At 42.8% G+C, this 17311-nt stretch overlaps 1 protein-coding gene across 1 annotated transcript in view; it reads right to left on the bottom strand.

The window, feature by feature from the left end:
- Positions 1 to 305: 305 nt before the first annotated feature.
- Positions 306 to 17311, bottom strand: part of MMS22L (MMS22 like, DNA repair protein) — a 522815-nt gene continuing 505809 nt past the window's right edge. The window contains exons 23-24 of the mRNA XM_086926628.1: positions 5170 to 5337; positions 306 to 1128 (exon numbers count right to left, since the gene is read on the bottom strand). Coding sequence (XP_086782754.1) covers positions 1047 to 1128; positions 5170 to 5337 — 250 coding nt within the window. The 3' untranslated portion in view covers positions 306 to 1046. The remainder of the gene's footprint in view (positions 1129 to 5169; positions 5338 to 17311) is intronic.

Below are 17311 nucleotides of genomic sequence, written 5' to 3'. Positions count from 1 at the left end.
TGATTGTGAATCTAACACAAGGATAATTGACCTCCTATTAGCAGTAGCCTTCCAACAGATAACTAAAAACTGGAAGGACTTCACTAAATTATCGTATCAGGCATGGTGGTACGCTGTATGCTATAATCATAGACTGGACACAACATATGTTTACCCCCCACACCTAGCATTGAAGCGTCTAGACCTTTGGACATCTGTCACGCTCTTCGTTGATGCAAGTGCTAAGCGTTCTCTGTCCCAGACTCCTTTGCAGCAAGAAGTTGCTAAACCTCCATGACTTCCTTTTCTATTGTTATTCTTCTATTCAATTTTAGTACATTTGTTTTTCTCTGTATTTATTTTGCATAATAACTTAGCTTTTGGACATTACTGTTGTTATGGCTTTTTTGTCTTTTATTCCTCTATAATGCCAAAACGGATATCTTTTTTTTCCATATCTTTTATATACTCATTACTTCCAATTGTTATACTGTATGTATTTTTTCCTCTTAATTATTGTTGTATCTTATATACTATTATGTTCCTTTTTGTCAATAAACTCATATTGAAACTTAAAAACAGTTCTGCAGCTCCTTGAGTTAGTGCACGAGTTTCAGACACTGCACTGAGTAGCACCTCTGCTCCGTGTTTGTGCGGTGCGATCTGCAGAGCGAGCACAGGGATCTCGTAACGAGTTAGCGCATGCGTTGACAGCGCACCTTCTTCCGACACCAGCACGAACCTCTGTTCGCACAAGTTTGTGACAACGAGTCAGCATGACCAGTGCTCTGAACCAAATATGCTTTTACCAGTACGTTTAAAATAATTCCACCAAAGTATTTCTTTTCAGCATAAAGCCTTGATCCTGGGGTAAAGCATCATGCCCTGTTTGCTCGGGTTTTTCGCATGTTTACAGCAAATGTGTTTGCAACGCACGTGCGTGCAGTACTAGTCGCATTAAGTCAGCAAGGTTTGATAAATGGAAGGCTGGCACAAATGTTGCTTCGGAATGGTACAAACGGCAGCATTGGGAATGAAATGCCCGGAAGCTTCTGGAATCACTGCTTCTAGCTTCTCTCGGTTTCAAGTGCCAGCATCTCCGACTGTCCTGCTTCTCCGAGGTGGCTTAAGAGTCTTCGGTAAGATTCCCTGGGAGGAGAAAATGTGCAGAGTTTGATTCCACTGTACTGCAGCGTGAGTGTGCAGCTGCAAAATGTGTGCTCAACAAGGTATACGTTTGAACTACGATGGATTTAAACATATGCACAAGCTTCTTCAACAGGAAGGCCCCATGAGCACAACATGATTTTGTTTCACCTTCAACTGGCATTACCATATTACACAAAGCCATGCACGTTCGAAGTGCACACAATCTAGTCTCTGTTTATCCACTGAGCATCCCTGGAAGAAAGCAGAATCTTGAATGTCATAGCACAAAACAAGCAGACATATGGTGGGAGTTCTTGCAAACTTTCCCAGACGCCCATTTCCACATAAAGCCATGCACAGATCTGATGTACCTCGAATTATTTTATCATGTAAGGCTGCACCTCCGGGTTGAAGCTGAAATTCAAAATGATCCGAAGAAGTAGGAGTGAGGAATTTTGTGGTAAATACTCCAAATCATGACTAGCCATGATTATAAACAAAGGCCTTAAGAACATATTAAGGACAATTCTAAGAACTCAATGAGGATGTGAATCACTCAATACAACAAACATGTAAGAGGTTGTTATAGTGGTTCCTGGCCAGGGGACTGGACAGAAAAAAACACTCTTCTGGGCCAATAGCTTCCAGAGACATTGAACATGTTTCTACTTGTATATCTGTACCAGTCTGATATTAACAAATGTCCATCAAGCAGTTGGGAGGATTTGTTGTTCTATGCAGTCACAGACTATTAATACCATATTGTTATCTAGTTGAGTCCTTCTTAGCTGTCTATAACATATCTATTTTTGAGGACGAAGAGCTCAACTACCTCCTAGCATATAGCCATTAGCCACAAACAGGCAAAAGAACAAGTTACTGATCTTTGGTAGCAATCTTTCAGGTGGATACTGTTACTTGAATTTCGTCACCTTTTGAATCTCCAAGGCACCAGATTAAATATGGAGACATTTGCAGTAACTGCTCCCAAATACTGATAGGTGGTGCCCGGAACCTCATGGAGCTGCCTGGCAAATGTCCACACCGGAACACCCCTAGCCAAGGCCGTAGTGGTAGCCTTAGCTCTAGTACAAGGAGTCCAACGGCCATTCTGAAGCTCTTTTTGGCTAAGGCACAGCACATTTTTCTGCAAAGATCAATCTAAATAAAGTACATTCCCAGAATGCCCTTCCCCTGTTTACACCAGAGAACTCCATGCAAATTGGTCATCTACTCTGCTCTTTATTACGATTGATATAAAAGCAAATGACTCTCGGGTTCTAAATGGTGCAGTCTATTCTCCTCCCCCTTTGTTGCAACCTACACCACTGCACTTTCTATAAGCCCTAAGCTTGTGCACGTAAGCTCTTTTGTATTTTTTCTCCCATTTTCTTCAACTTTGCCTCACATATATGCAGTAAAAAAGTGGTATTTTATGTACCTTTGGTGGACATTTCAGTATAAAATGGTTCTCTGGAGCGAAAGATGGCAAATATCTACGTTGAATAGACATGATAGGCATTATAACTCAGTTTGTGATGGCCCTCAGGGTGATGGCCCTCTATTCGGCACCTTCGGCCAGGATTGCTATAAACGGCACCCTCTCGGAACCGTTCCGTCTCTACCAGGGTACAAGACAGGGCTGCCCTCTCTCACCAGCACTCTTTCTCTTGGCCCTTGAGCCCCTCATTAAAGACATCAAATCTAATAGAGACATCGCGGGTATCTCTTTTGGGGACACGCGAGTCAAGTTAGCTGCATATGCAGACGATATCTTGATTGCGACCGAAAACCCTACTACCTCCATTGCTGCCCTAATGACCTTGATAGACAGATACTCCTCCCTCTCCGGATACAAATTAAATAGGGATAAATCCGAAGTAAAACCTCTAAATGTCCACACTTTGAAAGAGGTGTTGGGCGACTCCGGCCTTCTTTGGCAAACAGGAGTGATTAAATATTTGGGAATCGAATTCACGGATGAGTTATTGAGTACCCTTAATCATAACGAAAACAAAATCCTGAACAAAATCAAAAATCTGCTGGACGGCTGGTCACCCCGTTTCATCACCTGGTGGGGCCGTATCGAAACTATAAAAATGATGATATCACCCATGGTTAACTACCTCGTCACGATGCTCCCACTCGTCCTCTCCAAAGAATTCCATGCTAAAGTAGATAAACACATCTCGGCTTTTCTATGGCAGGGCAAAAAAGCGAGAATTAGCTTAAAAAAACTTTGATTGGATAAGAAACTGGGAGGAGTTAATCTGGCGGATTTTAAAACATACCAAATAGCATTCTTAGCAAAACAGTGGTCTTACTGGATATCCTCCCAACCGGACTATAGCCCAGTTTGGCTGTCTGTAGAAAAAGCGATTCTGAAGGGGCTCAGCCCCAGCGCCCTACTCACTGTCAAACCCGGCCCCACCCTAGGTCCAGGTCTACTCTTCAAAAACACGAAAATGGCTCTCTTAAAAGTCAGTAAATATTTACCACATCAATTCCGAAATTCACAGTGGGAGTCTTTATGGCACAACACAACCATCACATACAAAGGGAAACCTCTCAATTACCAAGCCTGGATAGACAAGGGCGTCATATTCCCCCACCAACTCGTCGGAAACGCGCTACCCCTAACCTTTAAAGAAATTCAGGTTAAGTTCCACCTCAATAATATTGAATTTTATAACTTCCTACACATTAAAGTAGCTCTAGCAAAGGCTAATCTGAAAGATGCCACTCCTTCACTCCTAGATTTATTCCCCTCCCTTAACAAACAAGGACACCAAGTCTCTAGCTTGTATAAATTGATGCGTCCGCAAGCGTCCTCCCTAAATGCACCCATCCAACAATACTGGGACTCATTCTCCTCCATACCGAACTCGGACACGATTTGGGCCAGAACGGGGGAATCCACCACCCGCCACAAAATATGCCCTACACTGTCTCAAACCAAGTTCTGGCTCCTACATAAAGCATTCTGGACTCCCAGGAGGTTGTTTCTTCATAAAATCAAGGACGATGACACGTGTTGGAACTGCTCAGGGGTGGGTGGAGATCTGGAGCACCTAGTCTTCAAATGCCCCTGTGTTATCTCGTATTGGGACAAGATCTTTGGTTTCGTGAAGGAAGTCCTCCATAATACTCTACCAAGAGAATTCTCGTCGCTTGTACTAGGTTTTGCCAAAGCCGTCACTCTCAATGAAAACGATAAAGCCCTACTGGACCTGCTGCTGACGGCTGGGGTTAAAATCATACTTAACAACTGGAAAAGCACGAACAAAGCCTCCTTTCCTCACTGGTTGAACTGGGTATCGTACTTGAGAGGTGCTGACAATATATCCTTGACCTCCACCCCGTGGAGACCCCCATCGAGGAAAATCTGGTCCTCGCTGGACACTCATTTTGATACATACAAACCTCCTTGAATCTTGCTTACAAGGCCCTAGAGCGTGTCATCACACAATGTTTCATTCTGATTGTTAGCCAGTCTATGTTTTTGTACATTCCTAACCACAGAGTGATGACTCCAGCTCCCTCATGTACTACAGGTTTGGGTTACGAAAATGTACAGCTTATGTAGCCTCTGCGATAGTGGGGTGGTGCCTATCTCCTTCAAGGTCAGGCTATACTTGACACCAGTTATCATCGGAATGTATGTGGACATTTTAAGGGTATTTTATGTAACGTGATGGAATCATTGTTTTATGGACTCAATTGCATTATTGGTAACAATTTTCTGTATTCCTATTCATGTGACTAACTATTCGTACTGAACCGACTATTCCTGTACTGATGATTCTCTTTACAGCTCCTAATAAAAAATCTTTTGAACTTAAAAAAAAAATAACTCAGTTTGTGTATGTTATTTTTACCACCGATTATTGCTATGTTAGATCAATTTTCTCCTAAATTGGATGCACCACGCCTTTTTAAAAATCTCGAAATGAAAATCTGAAGCATTAATCCCAAGGCTACCATTCATAAATGAGACATCAATGAAATGTTATTTAAAGACCAACAAAAATCATCAGGTACCTTTGTGCTGTGTTTCTGCCCAGCCCTCGTTTGTGCTCCAAATCCTTAAGGCATTGAGAGATTGTAGGGATCAGGCTGATAACTAGTTGCTGGTCTAGCACGGACAGCACCTCCAAAATGCTGTACACCTGGTGATCATATATAGCACTATAATCCTGGACAAACTGCCTGCAATACAAACAGGATAATTTACAAGTTAAGATGGTCCTAGATACAAAGTTAGAAAAACACGTCGAAAATTACTAAAAATGTGATTAATAAAACTAAGCACAGCGTTAAACCTGAAGGCAAATGCCCTTAGGGTGAGAAATGGAGAAATGTTTTCGTTCCTATGGCTAATAGCCACAAACGATAATACACCACCAACCGCTTGCATCATATGGCACCAACAAAATTGAATTTGAGTACTCCAATCAAAAACCGGACATGCTTGAACATCAATAACTACTTATGTCCAATAAAACATGGTCACTAACACAAACTTTATTGGGGGTACAAAATAAAGGAGAAAACAAAGACAACATTAAGTTCGTCAAAACTGGAAGCAAATGAAACAATTTATTTTCTACTTTCGATTATAAATGCCCTTGGAATCATTTAAGACACTATCAGAATGTTCTTACATAAACACTCAATTCAGTACACACTATCAGCGACAAACTTACGGTCACTGACATCTAAAAACTCACAAAACCCTTAGTGAAGATGATGTGGTTTGGTGGTACCAGGATAAATCATATTACCTCCTTGTAGCTAAATACCCAGATGTGCTAATATTAAGTGTTGTGAGACTATGCTTTATATTTACGTTTAAAATGTACAAACGCATTTCTGGCAAAGCTTCATTTTGAGATGGAGAAAATGTTGGATTTAAAATTAGAGAACATTTTTTCCCTATCTAGCAAACAGTAGATCTTCTCATTATTACCATGGCTCATCTTAAATCATAGTTTGAGCCTTTACATGAACTAGTATTCCAAGCAAAATACTTTTCATTAAGCGTGCAGTAACAAATAAGAAAGCATCCCTCTGTTCTAGTGGGTGCTGTGAAATGGAAACGATGGGTAAGCAGGAAGACATACCATGTTTGGAGACTTGATTTCGAAGGAGGTGGGTGGCTTTGACAACAAGCTTTGACAAAGACATAGGTCTGGGCTTAAAGAGTTAACACACACAGAGTCAGCATATTAGGGCGAAACAAGGGGAGTGACCCAGCATAAGCAGACAGAGAAGACTAGATTTGTACAGTAATCCCTCATGCAGTTTAATTACAAAAATTTGTGTGGAGTTGAAAGGATACACAGAAACAGCCAACCGTATTAGGCGAGTGATGAATACTCCAGTTGGCTGACACAAGATGTGATTGACAAAGTCTTGGGTCAAAGGCCGATAGAAGAAAGCAAATAGCTGAAAAGGACCATTCTATCCTTGTTGTGATCAACAGGTTTGTTGGACAGCTGTGCTGTTAAAATCCATACCTAAATAAGTGTTGGCAAAGCCAATAAATCTTTCCTACGCAAGATAAATTGGTTTTGTCGATGCTTTTTCCCCCTACATGTTGCACAGCAGTGTTAGAGGCTGTGCATCATGGCTTGAAGACAAGAAAAACAAGCATTGGCATAGCCAATAGGTCTCGCCTTTGGGACCTTATAAGTATTTAGCCATACAATGTGCCAGCCATATAGGAAATAGTTTCTCAATGACTTTTTTGACTTCATAATTATGAACAATAATTTAGTGAGACCCCTGTATGCCGGTGCTTCCACAAAAAAGGAATTCTGAATGTTTATGTAGCGAGCAAGAGCTCCAGAGATACGTTCTGGTCTAGCTATGCCGGTACCAGTTCCTGCTTTTCATCGAGCCACAAAGTATCTATTTTTGGCTCACAAGAGATTACCCTGTTCTACACCACAGTGCAAGATACTGCTGTACAGCATCAAAAAGATCCGTACAGCGGAACTCGATTGCAGAATAATACCCTGACCAGTCAGCTCTACAATTGGGCAAGGATGACACAACAGTAGAGGGTACATTGTAAACCATATTAGTCTGCACCTCTGAGCATTCAGTTTTTCTGGTGCTGCTGGAAACAGTTCTGTGTTTTGTGAGGTTCCGCAACCATCTATGGGAGCTCTGGGCCTGTGTTTGTAAACATTGCTGCCACGTGCACTTTGTAAGTAAATGCAATTAAACCATCTACATTTAACACCTTCCGAGCGTCGAACGTTCAGCGCCCAGTGCTGAACGTTCGAATAACAAATGCTGACCCGTCGGCCAACGGTCGTGCGCAGCACTGGCAAGGTAGTGCTCGTGACGACCGTTGGCCGACGGCAGCACTTAAAGGGTTAAACCTACAGACCTACATCCAATAAGCATACTTTTTCCAGCCAAATAAATGGCATTGGATGTCTAGATGGGTGCATGTGCAAAAATAAGCGTTAAAGGATATTTAAGACTGTATAAACCAATTCAGCCATGCAGAAAGGGTCAGAAATTAGCCATCAAAGCCAATAGTTTTAGAGACTTAATACTGTAACAATCTGCTTTATGCAAATTCTTGGAATAGATTGAGGCTCTAGTTTGCAACAAGATAAATTATATAAAATAGCAAAGGTATAGGATTAAGCCCATTTTTACTTTTCAAAGGAGCATGGTTTAAAAGCACATCATTCAAAAAAAGAGTATGTGTGTTTGAAAACATGTTATTTCTTCATCTGAATTTTTTTCTCGATTGGATTAAATTGAAAGAAAAAACACTTAAAAACATAAGTTAAAAGGATATCTGGCTACACTAAGTAATGTAGAAAATAAAAATAAGAGAGGAAATAACAAAACGCCAAAGCACTAGCATATCAAACACTGCGAGAGGGAGTGTTTCAGAGCACAGTTCGCCGTCTCACTCATTTCAAAACACATGTCATTAGCGCACGGCCATACTCTGTGCATGCATGTCGGTGGGTCCCTGCGTGAAGGGGGCAGAACAAAGGAACTGAGTATTAGGCTACAGAGGGGGCGAGAGGGGCTATTTTCTGGTGAGTCCTTCATCGTAATGGGTGGCTCGGCTTCTCTTGCACAGACCACGAGAGAAGATCCTGTCTATATTAAGCTAACCCCCTGCAACATCCCACCCACAGGCATCTCCAGATCAGCAGACAGGCAAACAAAGACAGACGTGCCTCGTCACTCCTATTTACTAACCATGTGAAAGCAAAGCACAGGAACCAAGCTAGAACGGCGTACACGCCCTGAACATGATGCATTTGGAAACACTTTCAATGGGAATTAAAAAAAAGCGCGATAGCACAGCGTACTCACCCTGAACACGATGCATTTGGAAACACTTTCAATGGGAATAATATTTGCTAATTCCAGAAATTTTTCAGTTATTTGGAGCGGGTTTTCAAGTGGAAGAGTGATGACGAAGCTGCGCAGTGCGAGCGGTCCCTGGGACACGCCCGGGCTACTGGTGACCCTACTTTCCCCCCTTGTGGGTTCACTAATGTGCAGCGTTTTGGCAGGCGGCGTGTGGGAGGAGCGGCCGAGGCTCTCACATGCTGGTGACTGGCATATGCAAGTAGGCTTTCTCCTGAGCATGTTCGTTGTTGTAATTACATTTATGTAACGTTTCCTCCCCCCAACGAAGTGCTGAGAAGTTTTAGGAAAGAGACAATTCTAAGTGTCAGGAATTTAATGATTTTCTCTTTAGTGTAATTCTAAGAAAGGAAGTCGGTTGGGCTGGCACCCAGTGCGCGCACGCATGGCGGCGTGCTTTCACTTTAAACTGCGTTTAAAGTGAAAGCACATGTGTTTATCAAGATGGCAGCATGCTGTTAGGTTTGGACAAATGGCGAGAACAGCAATCTTTGTCCATCCCTACGCGTGCATGTAAGGCTTTGGGAGAATCGATTGCAAAAGGTCCGCTCCATGGCGCAGCAGTGCATGCGCTGCTTTCGCCAGGCGAGACCTAAAAAGCTCTATGACGTGCCCAGCTGGGGAAATAAGCTCCATGGACAAGAGGGAGTGGTGGTGGAGGGGTGAGAGAAGAAACAGTGCTTCATTCACAGGTCGAGCAGCGTACGTTGAATCAATCTGTGCTTTGTCCATGCCCCATAGAAAGGAAAGAAAGTGATGCTTGGCTTGCACTGGCCAATTAGGAGTCAGCAAAAAAGAGTGACAATGAGGCCAACTAATGGTAAGCAATGGCCGGGCTCCAAGCCCTTTATTTTAAACAATACATCTTGCAAGCGAGGGCGCATGCGCTGTTGCAGGGATGACCTAAAAAGGTAGTAGGTATTCCATTGTTATAATTAGGGATCCCGGTTTTATGTGTTTTTTTTATTTTACTTTTAACATTTCTGTCTGTATTTATCCATATTTATTTGGGTTTGCGAAAAATTGGAGTAAAGAATATCACATTTCCGCATTTAACTGAAACATGCACTCATACTTTGACGTCTGTGGTATTTTAGCAAATTCAGCAGCAAAACACTACACCCACAGGTAAATATTAGCAATATGCTACAAATATAAGTTAACATATGCCTGTATTTAAAGATATCAACTTTTTTTTAAAAACTCCCCATGCTGTCTATATGCTCATCTGTTGTCTTGGAATTCACAGCAGACAGCATGAAAAGTCACTAGTAAGAAGCACAATTTTCAGTATTTTTTTGCTTTTAAAAATGAATACAGACAGGAAATACATCGGACGGTATTCATCTGTAAAAATCAATAACAAGCATTTACAATGCAACGGTCTGGCCTTTGCAAAAGTTAGAGCTATTGGCATAGTAAATTACAACATTTTTATTTATGTGTTGGTTTTGAAAACAGATAAATAAATGGCATTGTCATTTACAATGCCAATAGCAGCAAATTCAGAGGACTACGAGTCCCACAGTGCAGCACTCCGGCAGTCTGGTGCTTGGTGAAGTCGCTATGTTCTTTCAGCAATATTCGCCTCCGGTCCCATTCTTTCTGCCTCTTGCTTATTCAGGTACGCAATGTGGAAGACGTGCAATACTGACGTCTCACCTAAAAGGTGGCACATACATATATATAAATGCATAAGTACTCGTGAGAAAGCGGCGAAGGCTGCGAAACGCGTTGGGTGTTGTTGTTGCCGAATAAAAGCACTTAAACAAAGCTAACCTGGGCCTCGACTCTCTGTCAACGATCAAAGACGGTAATTTTTTGGATTTAATGGGGCAAGGCGAAACCCCGTCGAGGCCCGCCACGAACTAAGAGGCGCAGGCACGAACTTCGCCAAGCTTTTGGAATATATATATATATATATATATATATATATATATATATATATATATATATATATATATATATATATATATATAACCATAGGTTTCAAAACCAGTTATAGTTAGCTGGAAATTTTACTGACATAAAACCATTGAAATTCCCACGTTATAGTTAGTTGGACTCGCTATAACTTGCGCGCCTGCAATGCACTGCTGATGACGTCACATATTACATCACTCATGACATGGTCAGTGACATCACTCATGACATCACTGATGACACCATCCAGTGAATGTGTGTCTTTCTGAAAACCATATATGTTTTATATATGTACTTGTAAAGGACGATGGAAGAATAAATGGTTAAATAAGTGTGTAAATGGATGTTTGTTAATATAAGAATTGATTGGTTAACTGCCTTATTAAGTGTATCTTAGTGAATACATATATTAGCAAGTAAATTTTAAATATTGAAATGTATGTATCAGTGTTTCACTTTGTGTATAAGTGGCTGTATGGGTTGGTGACTGACTCACTGTTTGTATGTGTTTTGAAGACAGCATATGTACAAAACTGTATGGATGGATGAGTGTGTATATGTGTATGTTAGTGAGTAAACGACCGTCTTACTATTGTCTTTTTCAGTAACGACATATGTTTTAATCTAGTATATGTGAGTATTGATTTATATAAGTGAGTATATGTGAGAGTGAGAGATTGTAAGGTTCCTGTTTAAATAAGTATGTGTTTCTATAAGAAATGCGTTACTTACCTGTAACTGCAGTTATCCAGTATTGGTGTCTTTCATAGATTCACATGCCTAAATCATTCCCCGTCGTCGAGATGGGAGTCCCGGTAAATAGAAAAGTAATGTCCTATAGACATACATAGAGAAAAGTAGGCCTAAGGGCCTTACCTTAGTAGCCTATCTATGTCCTTTTGTAAAAAGGACTAAACTCTAGAAGGTAGCCAATCAGCTACCACCTCCCTCTAGAACCTTCCTGCCAGGAGCCTCAGTCTCTCAGATTTTCGTAGGCACCAAGCTAGGTAGGCGTAATATATAATAGAAAGAGAGAGAGGAGACCTTCCTGGGGAGGAGGGAGGGTTGCATGTGAATCTATGAAAGACACCAATACTGGATAACTGCAGTTACAGGTAAGTAACGTATTTCTTATCCAGTATTATGGGTGTCTTTCATAGATTCACATGCCTGAATCAGAGTAGCAAGCAATACATTATGCACATTTGTGATGAGTCAGTATAAGCAGTCTGAGATAGTACATATCATACGACTTGCAATCATCAACAAGTGAATATAAAAAGAAGAAAATGTGCATACCAATAAAGGATGGAGGGAAGAAGGAAGGCTCATCTCACTGGAATAGATGGCGAAGTACAGCCTGGTCCACAGCTGCATCCTGCATCAGTTCTGTATCCAGGCAGTAGTGCCTGGTGAAAGTATGCAGAGACTTCCAGGTCGCTGCCCTGCAAATGTCCAGAATGGGCACTCCAGCAAATAGTGCCGCCGAAGTGGACACAGCTCTTGTGGAGTGAGCTCGAACTGTGGACTGTAGTGGTCGTCCAGCTTTATCATGGCAAAATGCAATTGCAGATGATATCTATCTTGAAATGCTTTGCTTAGAAAGTGGCATGCCTTTTCTTGGTCTGCTGAAGGCAATGAAAAGCTGTTTCGTTTTCCTGATATGTTTTGTTTTGTCTAAATAGAATTTAAGACATCTTTTTAGGTCTAAAGAATGAAGTGATCGTTCCGCTGGAGAACTGGGATTCGGAAAGAATGATCGGAGGACTAATGGCTCGTTTAGGTGGAAATCCGAAGGTACCTTGGGAATGAAGCGTGGATTAGTCCTTAAAATCACTCTATCTTCTCTAAATTGCATGAAGGGGTCTTGAATGGTAAGAGCTTGCAGCTCGCTGACCCTTCTTGCTGAAGTCAAGGCTAATAGTAGGGCTGTTTTCCATGAGATGTATTTGAGTTCAGCTCTATGGATGGGCTCAAACGGATGTTTCATTAACTGGTTGAGTACCACATTAAGGTGCCATGTTGGTGGAATTATGCGTGGTCAAGGAAAGGATCTGTAGAGTCCTTTCAAGAATTGTTTTATTAATCTGTGGGACCATAGCGAGGTTCTTTTTGATGTTCTCGTGAATCGGGAGATGGCTGCCAGATGAACTCTGATAGATGCATGGGCAAGACCAGATTGTGCCAACTGTAATAAATATGGTAGGAGCTGTTCCGGAGTGATTTGAAAGGGATGGAGATCATTATCCCTACACCAAACACAAAAACGTTTCCACTTTAGTGAATAAGTTTTGTTTGTGCTATCAGCTCTAGCCTTTGCTAGGACGTTCTTGCACTCCTGCGGAATGTTTAGTTGTGAGAATTCTCTGTAGTCAGGAGCCATGCTGATAATCTGAGGGATTTCAGATTTGGGTGGAGTACTTGGCCTTTGGACATTGTGAGTAGTGATGGATGATGTCCCAGATGGATTGAAGGTTGGACTGAGAGGCGACGAAGGTCTGTGAACCAGTGTTGCCTCGGCCAGAACGGGGCAATGAGAATCAGTGTGCAGTGCTCCGTCTTCATTTTCCGAATGACTCTTGTTAGTAGGGGAAATGGCGGAAATGCGTATGCAAACACGTTGCGCCATGCGATGGAAAATGCATTTCCTAGTGACTGCGATTGGGGATGCCAACTTGCGAAGTTGCGGCATTTGGCGTTCTCCCTGGTGGCAAATAGGTCTATTTGTGGTTTCCCCCATTTTGCAAAAATGTCGTTTAGAACATTTTGGTTGAGTTCCCATTCGTGGGACAGAGGCCTCTGTCTGCTCAATGCGTCCGCTATGACGTTGTCCTTGCCCGGGACATACTCTGCTGTGAGGTTGATGTTGTGGAGTACTAGCCAGTTCCAATTTTTTTGTGATTCTAGAGATAGTGTCAGAGAACGTGTTCCTCCCTGCTTGTTTAGATAGTGCATTGTGGTTGTGTTGTCCGTTCTCACAAGCACTGCTGAGTTTTTGATGCGGGGGAGGAAGGCTTGTAGAGACAGAAATACTGCCCTCAGTTCTAGGAGGTTGATGTGGAGTTTCTTCTCTTGGTCCGTCCACTTGCCACTGATTTGCAACTCTTGAAGGACTGCTCCCCATCCTTCTAGAGAGGTGTCTGTAGTTATGATATGTGGAGTTGGAGGCAGAAGGAACGTTAGTCCTCGTGATAGGTTGGTGGAAGTCTTCCACCAGCGTAATGCCTTGGTGATTTGTGGAGTAATCACTATGTGGTCCTCGAAAGAGTCTGTACACTGAGTCCACTGCTTGGTCAGTGCCTCCTGGAGTGGGCGCATCCTGAGCCGGCAGTGAGGAATGAGTAGTATACACGAAGACATCATTCCTAGAAGGGACTTGAAAGTACGGACTCGGATGGTGTTCTTTGAGGTCACTGCATTGGCCGTAGCAATTAGTTTCTGTTTCCTTTCCTGTGATGGGAATGCTGTTGCAGATGTCGTATTTAGAGTTGCCCCTAGAAAAGTTATAACTTTGGAGGGTTGCAAGATTGACTTCTCGTGATTGAGAGTCAGGCCGAGTTTGACGAAAATATTGAGACAGGCGTTGGAAGACATTTGCGCGCCTTTCATAGAAGGTGCTTTCACCAGCCAGTCGTCCAGGTAGGGGAAGACCTGGTGGCCTTGCTGTCTTAGGTAAGCTGACACTGGAGAGAGGCACTTTGTGAAAACGCGAGGCGCCGATTTTAGGCCGAATGGTAGGACACAGAATTGGTAATGTTGTCCTGCTACAGCAAATTGCAGGTATTTCCTGTGGCGCCTGTGTATTGGGATGTGGTAATATGCGTCTTGGAGGTCCAAGGACGTCATAAAGTCTCCTTCCTCTAGAGATCCTAATATTTCCTGAAGGGTTACCATCCTGAACGATTGGCTCTTTAGGAATGAATTGAGTGCCCTTAGATCTAGAATGGGCCTCCACTTTTTTCTTTTCTGTTGAATCAGAAAGAATCGGGAATAAAATCCTTTTCCTTTTTGCGCTGTTGGGACTCGTTCTAGTGCCCCTTTCTTCAACATTGATGAAATCTCCTGGAGGAGTAATCGCAAATGTGCGTGTTGGATCTTGCGAGGAGGAGTTGTTGGAGGGATTGAACTGAATTCCAATGAGTGTCCGTATTGGATTCATTGTATCACCCATCGATCTGTTGTTATTGTTTTCCAATTGTGGAGGAAGTGTGATATTTTGCCTCCAATTTTTAAAGAGCGAGATGGTTGAGGGGCTAGCAACTGGAAACTGTCAATGGCGTCCGCCTGTTGGTTTCCTCTGGTTTCTCACTCTGAAATTTGTTTTCCCGTAGGAGGCCTGGCGACCTGGTTGCTGTTGTCGCTGTTGGTATTGCGATCTACCTTGATTATATGCGTATTTTCCCTGGTATGATCCTCTGTAAGAGGGCTGACCTCTGCCTCTGTGTCCTCGAATGGACTGGTTTCTGAACTGTAAGGTGCCTAGAGCTCGTGCAGTATCTGTGTCTTTTTTGATTGCCTGTAGGGCTTCATCAATTTTGTCCCCAAATAGATGTTGCCCGTTATAGGGCATATCCAGTTCCTTAGTTTGAATTTCTTGTCTGAAGAATGTTGCCTTGAGTCATCCTTGCCTCCTCAATACTGCTGCACCCGCCAGTTGCCTGAAGCCTGTCATTGCGACATCTACTGCGCAATCGATGATTTCTGATGCTGACATTTGTCCTTCTTTCAGGAGGGATTGGACTTCTTCCTTCAAGTCTTCTGGTATTTCTTTCAGGTATGGGACGATATCTTCCCATAATTGTCTATTGTATCTGCCTATTAGCGCAATTGCGTTCGCTATTTTGACAGTCATGGCGGACGTAGTTGAGAAGCGTTTGCCTATGCTGTCTAATTTCCTGTCCTCCTTGTCTGGTGGTGCTGACAGTGGCGAGGATGGATTTCTAGAATTCTTTTGAGCCGCTTGTGTGACTACAGAATCTGGTTTGGGGTGTGCATTAAGGCAGGTAGCTGCTGTTGATGGCGCCTTGTACTTAGTCTGGGCACTACTATAGAGACCGATGCTGGCGTTTGCATCAATTGCTGACCTTGCTCCCATATGTGTTCTATTATGGGAATAGATCTAGTTGTCTTCTTGATCGGATCTTTAAAATCATAAAGAAAACAGTCTGTTTCTTGTGACTCTATAGCCATGTGAAATCTTGTGGCTGCTCTTTCCACCAAGTTGTGGAAACCTCCAATATCCACTGGAGGGGAATCTGAAGTCTGAGGTTCAGGTGAGGCTGGAGAATGAGCTATATACTCTTCATCATCCCTGTGAGAAGAGAGGTCATCCCGTACCTCCCCTTCTTCTGGTTCCTCTTCATCGTCATCCGATGACTGAACATTATGAACTGGTTCTCTCTATTGAGAAAGATCTAAAGGTGGTGGCCTTGTTTTTGGAGATGAATGCGTTTTGGAAGATAATGAAGATTTCTCTTTTGGAGGTTCCGCAGGTGATTCCGGAAAACGTTTCTTGTAGTCTGCGATCAAGAATTGGAGATCTGAGACAATTGAAACTGGAAGGCAAACCATAGGAGTGACCTGTTGTGTATGAACAGTCTCTTCTTTAATAATTACATCATCTTCGTCTGTGCTCTGGCACTTCACAATAAGATCTGACGGACTAGTAGCTTGTTCATAGTGGTCGTCCTCAGATTCATCACTTTGTAGTAGGCAAGATGGAAGTAATCCTTGTACTCTACTTGGTGATGTTATTTCAGGTGTAATCTGAATCTTTTCATTACGTTTTGGAGGAATTAAATCAGCTTTTTTCCACGGCGTAGACGGCGTCGTCGACGGTGCAGACGTCGATTGTTTTTCATGTGTCAACGACGAGGTCGTCGGCGGTTCCTTCGTCGACGGTTCCTTCGTCGACTATTCCTTCGTCGACTGTATCTTCGTCGTCGAGTGTGTGGTCGTCGACGGTACCTTCGTCGTGGACAGTGTCTTCGACGACGCGGTTGTCGTCGACTGTGCCTTTGTTGACAGCGCGGTCGACGCCGATACTTTCGTCGACGACGTTGCGCTTACCGTCGTCGATGTCCTCGTCGACTAAGCGCCTGGAGTCAAAGGTGTCTTCGTCGTCGGTGCTGGTGCCTACACTTTATGTTTCGTCGTCGACGATGCCGTCAACGGAACTTTAAGTAACGTTGATTGCTTCTTTATAAGTATAATTGACGACAGAGGCTTACCCGCCGTCGACGATTGAGTTATAGATGTCGTCGATGAGGAGGCTGATGCCATCGTCATTGAGACCGCGGTCGTCGATGTGGAAACATAGGTTGTCTTTGAATAATGCGTCGACGAACTCGTCGTCGATGATTGAGAAGGCTTTCTGAAGGTGGTAACTTCCTTTTCGGACGTGACAGATTTTACCTCAGAAGACTTAGAGGCAGCCTTTTTATGAGGAACGTCCGTAGGGCCAGGGAAACTCACCCTAGGCCTCTTCAAGGACAGCTTGGATGACACCGAAGCCATTTCTCCTTCTTCTGAAGATACTGCTTCATCTCTGTTTTTAAGTCTGCTTAACCAGAGTAGCAGTCTTCCTTCCCTGTCTTTAAGAGACTTAGTAGAAAATGTTCTACATATTCTACATTCTTTCACCGAATGGTCAGGGTAAAGACAGTAGAGGCAAGTTTCATGTTTGTCATCAACATGCAGTCTTTTCTTACCGCAGGATGAACAGGCTCTGAAAAGTCCTTTCTTCTGCTGAGTAGACATTGTTGTTAGTAGAAGAAAATATTCAATTTCTGTGAGGAAAAGAAGAAATTCTTGAAATCCTGAGGAGAACTCAGGTGGAGACTCCCCA

Source organism: Lissotriton vulgaris, chromosome 6 (genome assembly GCF_964263255.1).
Source record: "Lissotriton vulgaris chromosome 6, aLisVul1.2, whole genome shotgun sequence".
Classification (NCBI taxonomy): domain Eukaryota; kingdom Metazoa; phylum Chordata; class Amphibia; order Caudata; family Salamandridae; genus Lissotriton; species Lissotriton vulgaris.
Note: the sequence above shows the minus strand (reverse complement) of the source record. Positions and strands in the feature narration are given on the sequence as shown.